The sequence below is a fragment of the Cucurbita moschata genome, unplaced genomic scaffold, assembly GCF_002738365.1.
Source record: "Cucurbita moschata cultivar Rifu unplaced genomic scaffold, Cmos_1.0 Cmo_Scf00001, whole genome shotgun sequence".
Classification (NCBI taxonomy): domain Eukaryota; kingdom Viridiplantae; phylum Streptophyta; class Magnoliopsida; order Cucurbitales; family Cucurbitaceae; genus Cucurbita; species Cucurbita moschata.
This window is the reverse complement of record NW_019268517.1, coordinates 3,442,161-3,451,661: the sequence shown is the minus strand read 5'-3', so window position 1 is coordinate 3,451,661 and position 9,501 is coordinate 3,442,161. Positions and strand designations below refer to the sequence as shown.

Genomic DNA, 9,501 nt, shown 5'->3' with positions numbered 1-9,501 from the left:
CCCCCCCCCCGATGTTTTAATTTCATATTGAGACTCTAGGTTTTTTCCCTCCGTTTCTTTGTTTGAGAAATAGTAAGACATTAGTTACTCATGCAATTTATGCTGCTCTGCAGGACCAGGCAGTTGATCGACTGGCAGAATTAAATAGTCTACATCAAGAACGACTAAAAATGCTGCAACAGTTATCTGATATCCGGGTTGGAATTATTTAAACATGGTTTATTCAGTCCTCTGTTTCCTTATAGTAGTTGTGAATGTTTATTGAGATAGCCTGAAACTCTCAACACAAGAGTTCATTTATGATCTGATTTACAATTTTTATTTATGTTATTGACAGAATAGAATGAAGAGTGTGAAGTCCATTTCATCTTCACAATCGTATCTTTTATTGAGAGATCGGATAGAAAAATTAAAATCAGAAGTATACGAGCAGCAGGCTTTATTTGAGAAACTACAGGTTGTAAACTGGTCGGTAGTTGCATTATTGCCTGAATTTGCCATTTATTATGTGTGTTTTTTTTTTATGCTAACACATTTCTTGCCAACTTCAGATTGAGAAGTTTAATATTACATGGAGGGAGAAGGAATTAAATATTAAAAATAACATACTTGATATCTTGAGGAGATCGTCTACTGTCTCTGATACAAGGATTAATGATCTGGAAATGCTGATTCAGAAACAGAAGGATGAAAAAAGGTCAATTGAGAGCAAGCTGGCTGAAGTATTGAAAGAACCAGGTTGGATGGTATTTAATGCTTTTCTCCGATCATAGAATATATATTACCCACCCATGTTGATCTAGTGGTTTTTGCATCCTGATGGATTGCTTTTTCTTCAGGAAGGAAAAAAATTGTCTCAGAATTTAGGGCATTGGTTTCTTCGTTTCCAGAAGCAATGGGCTCTATGCAAAGTCAGTTACATAAATTCAAAGAAGCTGCTACAAATGCTCATTCTGTGCGGGCAGACATGCTATCTCTTTCTAGTATTATTGATAGAATGGTAGGTAGAGTTTGATTATGCTACACTTGAAAAGAATTGAACGCTTGTCATAATTTCTTTTGGCTTGATGCAGGAGAAAGAGTGTGAAAGTTTGTCATCTCGGTCCAAGGATCAAATTGCAGAGATACAGAAGTTGCAAGCTATGGTACGATTAACGTTTCTGATGAGATTTTCCTTTTCGTTTCTGTGCTCTTTAAAAATAGATATCTTATTGACAAGTAGTAATGACAAGTTTTGTTGTTGTTGTGCATAATACATCTTGTTTCTTATTAAAAAAATGATAACGAGGCTTTTTGACGTTGGGCTTGAGAGAGTTTATCTGGTACCACTTGGACTTCTATTGTGGGTACATGTGTCATTTGAGCTATGCGTTTTTTTTTTCGTTACTGAAGGTAACTATGTAATTAGTTCTGAAATGAGGTGCAAGCTTTGAAACTTCAAAATTGTAGTAAGATTTTGTTGATTTGACTTCTTTAGGTTTGAAATTAGTTTGTTAGCGTTTTTTAGGTTTCAAATTAGTTAGTTATCCTTCAAATTATCCTTGGTATTGAAAAGTTATGAATAATGTCTGTTTCTTATTGTCGAATATGTATGTGGTATAATTTTTATTCAATGAGATGTCGATCTTTTGAAGGATTGAATATATTTCTCTTGTATGTTTCTTATATTAATATATGAATCAAGTCATTATGTGTGATATATATGTATCCTCACAAAGCACGAACAGTAATGATCATATTCATAGATGTTCCTTGGAGTGAACTCAAATAGAGGCATTAAAATATGTTTATGATAAGAGACAATTTCATTGATGATTGAGATTTACAAAAGGGATTTAATATCCATGGTGTTTACAAAACACCTTCTCGATTTGAAATGAGGGAGGTATAAGTGTAGGAAGTAAAATATTAGACCGTTTACACCAAGATATAGCTTAGTAAACAACATTATCGAAAATTTTTGTATAAGTATGTGTCTTTTCTGCAAATATTCTTTGATTCATTTCTTTCACAGATTCCAAAATAAAGCCATGATGAGGTTTTTCCCTAGTAGGGCTTTTGCATTCTAGAAAGGGTGGTACGTTACGGCTATGTCCATCCTTTACCTCCCTAGGAAATGTGATATGCCACTTGAATATATTGAGAAACGTTGTCCAAAAATTCTGAGCGTATGTGCATTGCATAAATAATTGGCTTTGTGATTCATTTTTTTCTTGCACAATGGACACCCATTTGGAAAAAGGTAAAGGCTATGTCCAATACATCCTTTACCTCCCTAGAAAATGTGATATGCCACTTGAATATATTGAGAAACGTTGTCCAAAAATTCTGAGCGTATGTGCATTGCATAAATAATTGGCTTTGTGATTCATTTTTTTCTTGCACAATGGACACCCATTTGGAAAAAGGTAAAGGCTATGTCCAATACATCCTTTACCTCCCTAGAAAATGTGATATGCCACTTGAATATATTGAGAAACGTTGTCCAAAAATTCTGAGCGTATGTGCATTGCATAAATAATTGGCTTTGTGATTCATTTTTTTCTTGCACAATGGACACCCATTTGGAAAAAGAGTGATGTAAGACCTTTTTTGAAGATTTTCACTTGTGTTAATGCCTTTATGCGCTATTTTCCAAAGGAAAAACTTCACCTTTTTAGGGTGATGTCCTTTCTATACCGTCTTTGCGAGCGTGAGATTTGTTGCTTCTACTTTTTTCCCATGTCCATCATTAAGGATTTTGTAGAGAAGACCCCGTCAACACCGGGAAGCCAAGTCAGTGAGTCTGCTTCATTTGAAAATACCACAGGGCAAGGTCAAGGATTAATTCAGCCCATTTCGTTGCTTCGTTATCCTTTAAATTCCTACCAAGCTTCAGGTTCCAAAATTTGTTGAGAACATTCCACGTTTCTTTGATCATGGCTTTTTTGCTATGAGAGAGAGTGGATACCGCAGGGCTAGCATGGTGTTTTCATCCATGGGTAGGTCCAAAATGATGCACTTCCTTCATCACCCACCCTATGACAAGTGAATGAGGTTTTGATGTTTCTTTACTTACTTCCAAGGCCCTTTTGTAGAAGATGGAGGGGGTTAATTTTTGTTTGATGTAGGAGTATATTTGGCCTTATAAGATTTCTCCACAAGGCCTTTTCTTTTTGATGATATCTCCATCCATTGAGGAGAGCTTTGTTCTTCTTCTTTATAGAGAAAAGACCAAGGCCTCCCTTTTTTGGTGGGAGGTTTATAATATTCCATCGAACAAGGTGTGGGCCATCTTTCCACAAGTAGTTTATGAATATTCTTTCTATATCCTTGGCCACTTTTTGTGGCATTTCAAATAGAGACATGTAGTAACCGAGGAGGTTGGATAATGTGACTTGTATTAGGGTCCGTCTTTCCGCCTTTTGAAGTATACTATGATGACCATGTTGACAGCCTTCTTTCTATTTTTTCAATAATAGTCTTCCAGAAGGGGAAAAAAAATTTGTGGTTTCCTTTTAGAGGTAATCCTAGGTACATATTTGGCCATTCTCCCTTTCTACAACCATTTATGCTAGCAAATTCTTCAATAATGTCTGTACTAATATTGATGCCCATGATTTTTATTTTTTTGGAGATTGGTATTTTGTCTAGAAAATCCTTCGAAGATTTTTACCGTCTTGATCATGTTTTTTTATGGAGGAGGCGTCTGCCAAGTCATAAAAGAGGATTGTATCATCTATGGACCGAAAGTGGTTGATGCTTAAGCCTTCAGTACCAATTTGAAAACCTTTTATCTACCCACCATATTCCGCTTTTGTCAGTAGGCAACTGAGGCAGTCCATTACCATAATGAAAAGGAAAGGGGAATCCTATCCAAAACCCCGTTTGGCATAAATCTTCCCTCTCCATCTTCCACTGATGATAAACCATGCTAGCTTTAAACTTCCTTCCATGACCGATTGGCACCTGAAGGGATTTTCTTTTCCTCCCTCTTTCCGACCAAATATTCTACAGAGTAGCAGAAATTCAATTTGTCAATGCAAATGGCCTTTTGTCCTGGTGTGGTGGTCCCAATACAACTTTCTTATTTCCTGTTACAAGTTATCCTTCAACCATTTCTTCCTTATTAATGTGTTTGATAAAATGATTGTAGAAGATTGTTCAATGATCCCCCCACCCCCAATGCACACACACTCTGCTTGTAATTTGCAAAAGATTTGGTATTGTAACATCTGTTTCTCTTGTTTTTTGGTTCTATTTCTAAACGTTGATGCAGGTTCAAGATTTCACTGAAGTTGGTCGGGACTTGAAACTCATAATTGATATGTATAGACGTGAATCAACTGATTCGAGGTAGGGTGGTCTAAATTCACTCTATTTGGTTAAGATATTCTATAATGTCATCACAATGAATTATTGTTAGAAGAAGCACCGTTTTGGCTATCTAAAATGGCTATCAATGGATCATTTATTTTGTAGTACAGAGTGAAGAATTACTAACAAAACCAGTCATTATTTTGGTGATAAATTTCATTGACGAATGTTCTTTTGATAATATTGAAAAATATTGTTGAACTTCGAATTTCATTTGACTTAAATTATGCTAGAGAGCACCAAAGAATCCATGCGTTGTGGTACCGATCAATCAATCTAAACAATTAGAAGCAACATGCTCCAAAGATCAGAAACAAGGAATTGATTTATAATAGACAAGAAACTTAGCATCATCCAAAGGCTAAGAGAAGAAAGATTGTAAGAAGGATGCGGGATAATGCTTCTATAAAACATGGGATACTGTTTTTTTTTTTTTTTTTTTTATAAAAAAAATAGAATAACAAAAGAGTAAATTACTGTAAAAAAAGGTACAAAAAGGATGGGAAGATAAGACACTTGCCCTTACGAACATTGGAGCTGTTTGTAAATTAGTGTTATACTCAGTAAAAACTTATAGTACTAACGAGTTTTATATGTAGTTTTAGGATCCTTGTCAGTGAGTAAAACCTTGGAGAAGCTTATGAGAGATTTTCTTTGGTAGGGATCGAGGAAGGGAAGGGGTCGCATTTGGTGGAGACAAAATAGACATTGAGTTCCCTTCTCTTTTGGACTTATTTTTTTGTATGTCCTTGTATTCTTTCATTTGTTCAATGAAAGTTCAGTTTCTTTTTTTTTTTTTAATTTTTAAAATAGACATTTGGGGACATTGGATGTTTAAATATAGGGGGATTTAAGGGCCGTAACAATGTTTTGGCTCACTGGCTTTGGTGTTTCCATCATGAATATTGGGCAGAAGGTTGTTATGAGCAAATATGGGCCGTTTGAAGAATTGGTTTGGTTGTCCAGCCGAATAAATCTTGAAATATAATGTTCGACATATTTAAATTGGTAAATTTCATATGAATGGTTAGAAATTGGTTTGACTTCCCTCTCATTCTCCTCAAGTTCTTGTCCTGTTTGTATATATTCTTGAAATATTAAAGAATTTTGCCCACTCAAGTCTTGCGCTTCAATTTCAAAGAACAATTGAGCCAAATAAAAGGAGAATTATCAACAATCTCTATCAATTTTTCTCAACTTCATCTTCCTCATCAAAATTATTTCTAATTTTAGACAACACTCTTCTTTGCTGAAAAAATCTACACTACTAACATCCATAAAACTTTATCCTTTGCTGGAACAATTGGAATCTAGAACCAAGAAACCTTCATTTTAGCATCCTTGGAGTCTATAATGATGAAAAAGGATCCTAACGTTTTTTGGAAGATCGTCTTTGTGTTCTTGGCGCACTTTCTTGTCTATCTCCACAATTTTGGTGTATATTTCCATGGTGGAAATCTTATTTTCTTGAACATTCATAATCATGATTCATGAATCTTGGAAATTGATGTCTACGAATCTTGAAAATTGATGTTTAAGAGGCCTCACCACAATATTTTCTTAAGTCTTTCTTATATGATCCACGAGACCTTGGCTTAGGTCAAATATTTCTCTGCATTAAACTTGTTGATTTGTTGAAAATTGATCCAAATTATGAATTAATTTCCCCAACATGCAATCGACATCCATCGACCCTTCTCTGACTTCCTCCAACTGCAAGCATTGGTTCTGCTTTCCTTCAATTACTGCCTTCACGAGGTGGGATTCACATCGAACGGAAAATTTTCTGGCCTTCCAACTTCTTTCTTGTGCTATAAATTTTCTTTGTTGGCAATTTCTTGAATATTCTGGAATTTGTTTCACGACCTTCTTTTGGAATCAATAGTCACTAGAATAGGAATTTCAATGTAAATTTTGATGGACTCTTCGAATAAATTGAGCACAAGTAGAGTTGTTATGTTGAAGTTCATCTTCTGAATCGCAGAATTGGAATTCCAGCAGTCTTCTTGAATGTATTTGTGGTTTTCTTGTCTATACTGATCCTTTTATCTTCTCTTGGACACCTTTCTTGTGTTGTAAATCTCTACTCTTGTAAATGCGCTTGTTGTTTCGTCTTTCTTCTTGAAAAGAAAATACTCTAAAAGGCATCCCTGTGTAAATAAGTGAGTTGTTAAACAATGAGCACAACTCACAAAGCTCCCTTTTGCAATTGGTGTCAACAACAGTTTCTTACTACCAACATTGGCCTGAACGATTGATCCCATACCAATTTGGTGTAATCTAAGTGACTAAGGAGAGTTCTTTCCAAGAAGTCTAACCAGAAGCTTTATTATCAATTAAAAAGGTGAAAAGTACAAGAGGGAACTCTTTATTTATAGAGAATTGAAAAAGAAAATATTAAAAATACTAAAAGATATTAAAAGGAATTAACCAAGAGTAATATCTAATTAACCACTAATTCTACTACATCATAACCATTCGGATTCAGTGATGGTTGTTTTGCCTCATTCTTTGATCTCTCTTTCATCCATTTGGGGTCCGTCGTTCTTTGTTCAATAGGGAATTGGTGTATATTGTGCCCTTCTTTCTTTGATCGAGGAGTTTTTGTTGTATTTGGAGAGGAGACGTTTGTACTTGGAGTCCTAGTCTTTCAAAGGTTTTTCTTGTAAACCCTTCTTTCTTTGTTTGGTTAATCTCTCTCTCAGGTGGTCCTGTCCTTGCCTCTACTCGTTGTAGTCGGTGAAAATTTCAAAGAAGGTTGAACTTTTTGCCTGTCACGTTCTCCATGAAAAAGTAGCATCTTGAATTGGGTTTTAAGGAAGGTGCCCATTTTGATTGGACCATTGTGTTGCATTCTTTATGGTGGGTGGCTGAGGCCTTTATCATATCCTTTAGAGCTGTGATTTTGCTTAGCCTTTTTGGAACCATTTCTTCAGGGAGTTTGACTTATGCTTTGGTAGACGTAGGGGTTGTAAAGAAATGATCGGAGATTTTCTTCTCCACTCTCCCTTTTGTGAGAAGGGAAGGTTTTTGTGGAAAGCCAAGGTGTACTATTTCGTGGGGTTTTTGGGGAGAGAAGAACAACAAAATTTTTAGAGAGCTTGGAAGGTTTTTGAGTGATATTAGGGCATTTAGTAGATTCAACATTTCTCCATGGACTTCAGTAGTGAAGCCTTTTCTAATAACCCCTTTAGGTCTTGTTTCACTTGATTGAAGCCCTTTCTTTACTTTGCCTCCTTTTGCGATTTATTATTATTATTTTTTATTTTTTATATGTCATTAGATTCTTTCATTTTGCATCATGCAATTTTAGACGTTCTTATCATGGACTTACAAGTGATGTTATGCTTTAAAATCATGGACTTACCAGCGATTTTAAATCCATAGTAAATCTAACCTTTATAAGCTACTCGATGATAGCATTTGAAAGATTTTATGGGCAGAGGTCATTGTAGAAATCTATCTTCCGAAGAAGCTCCAACACAAGCCCTCCCTCTCCCCTGCTTTTATCGAGTAGAAAGTACCTTTTTCCCCTTTCTTTGGTTTTTCCAGGGGGCAGGTGTTGGAGGACTAGAAGAGTTGAGGGATGAAATGCAAACTTATTCTTCTCCTTTTTATTTCACTACTCATTTGTGTATACTAAGAAGACAAAGTTAAAGGAGTCGTGAAATGTACTAATGTTTTATTCTAGCTCAATCTCCTCTGAGCTGAGTTAACCTCGTGTATTCTATGTACTTACTCATTTATGTTTTTAATGAAAGAAGTTTGTTGACATGTACGAATATTAGGTGTGTGCTTAGAAATTTACTTCTGCAGGGATGTTTTGGAAGCTAGGGATTTGGAATATAAGGCGTGGGCTCGTGTTCAATCTTTAAAGTCCTCTCTGGATGAACGCAACCTGGAATCACGTGTTAAGACTGCAAATGAAGCTGAGGCTATATCTCAACAAAGGCTAGCTGCTGCAGAAGCTGAGATTGCACGCCTAAGACAGAAGTTAGAATCGTCTAAAAGGTTGGACTTCGATCTGACTGCTTTATTCCTCAAAGATCCCTTGCTAGTTTCAAATTTATACGTATGAAACGTATTGTTCCTCTTCTCCTCTCTGGAACCAGATTATTGGGTTCATTTTTCTTTTTGAGATGTGTGAATAGTTTTCAGATACATTACTTGAATGTTTTCTTGCTATCCGGTTGATACCATTCTGGGATACTTGACAGCTTCGTAAGTTGTTTGCTCTTACAACATTATTACCACATAGGATTCAAACCATGCGTTCATCTTTATTTTTCAGGGATTTAATTCGATTAACAGATGTTGTAAAATCTAAAGGCGACGAAAATGTGGCATATTTTTCTGAAATTGAGGTAACTTTCTTGTATTCTGAACTTTGACTGTTTTATCTTCTGAACATTTTGCGGTCATCTAATGGTTAGTCTTTAACAGACAATTGGGCAGGCATATGACGATATGCAAACTCAAAACCAGCATCTGTTGCAGCAAATAACTGAGAGAGATGAGTACAATATTAAGGTTATTACATCTTTTAAGACTAGAAGATTGACGAGGATAAATTTGTATACTGTCTTCTAGGATTTCTTCGTACTAAGTCAATGGGGGTAATCTTTATTGTCGTTGTCTTTTTTTTTCCTCGTATTCTTCAGAACTCAATGGTTTAGACTGAATTCAAAAAAGGAATTCAAGTTTTTGACCTAACCCCAATGGTGTGGGCTATGTGAGAATAGTAGTGTAAACACCAAACATTTTTTCTGCATTATGGAAACTTTTTTTGGTTGAAACTGAGCCTTCATTTCTCAATGAAAGTATATCAAGGGGCATAAAAAATCCTAACTAGCCTAACAAATGGCTCCAAACCAAATGAAACCCAGCAAAGGACCAAACCTCATCCATTGATCTCTCGAAGTCCAAAAAGGGTAATGCTTTTCTCAATTCAAAGGGTCCAAAAGGATTTCTATCAAGCCCAGCTAGCACAAGATCCAAACCCTTCCATGAAACAGTAGATACACAATTGTCGCCTTGCCACCATAGGCCCACACTCTTTGCTTCGATCAAATAACTGGAAAAAGTAGTATCACATGGATAGAGGAGAAGAGCAATTCCAAAAAAGGGCTTTTTTTTTTTTTTTTT

At 35.7% G+C, this 9,501-nt stretch overlaps 1 protein-coding gene and 1 long non-coding RNA gene across 2 annotated transcripts in view; both read left to right on the top strand.

Moving 5' to 3' along the window:
• Positions 1-9,501, top strand: part of LOC111449237 (E3 ubiquitin-protein ligase BRE1-like 1) — a 19,291-nt gene that overhangs the window by 6,574 nt on the left and 3,216 nt on the right. The window contains exons 7-15 of the mRNA XM_023089045.1: positions 114-197; positions 338-457; positions 552-738; positions 840-1,000; positions 1,074-1,145; positions 4,259-4,335; positions 8,173-8,367; positions 8,648-8,720; positions 8,800-8,886. Coding sequence (XP_022944813.1) covers positions 114-197; positions 338-457; positions 552-738; positions 840-1,000; positions 1,074-1,145; positions 4,259-4,335; positions 8,173-8,367; positions 8,648-8,720; positions 8,800-8,886 — 1,056 coding nt within the window. The remainder of the gene's footprint in view (positions 1-113; positions 198-337; positions 458-551; positions 739-839; positions 1,001-1,073; positions 1,146-4,258; positions 4,336-8,172; positions 8,368-8,647; positions 8,721-8,799; positions 8,887-9,501) is intronic.
• LOC111449290 lies at positions 1,152-3,473 on the top strand. Its single transcript, XR_002711569.1, has 2 exons — positions 1,152-2,081; positions 2,243-3,473. It is a non-coding gene; the product is annotated as an uncharacterized LOC111449290 (long non-coding RNA).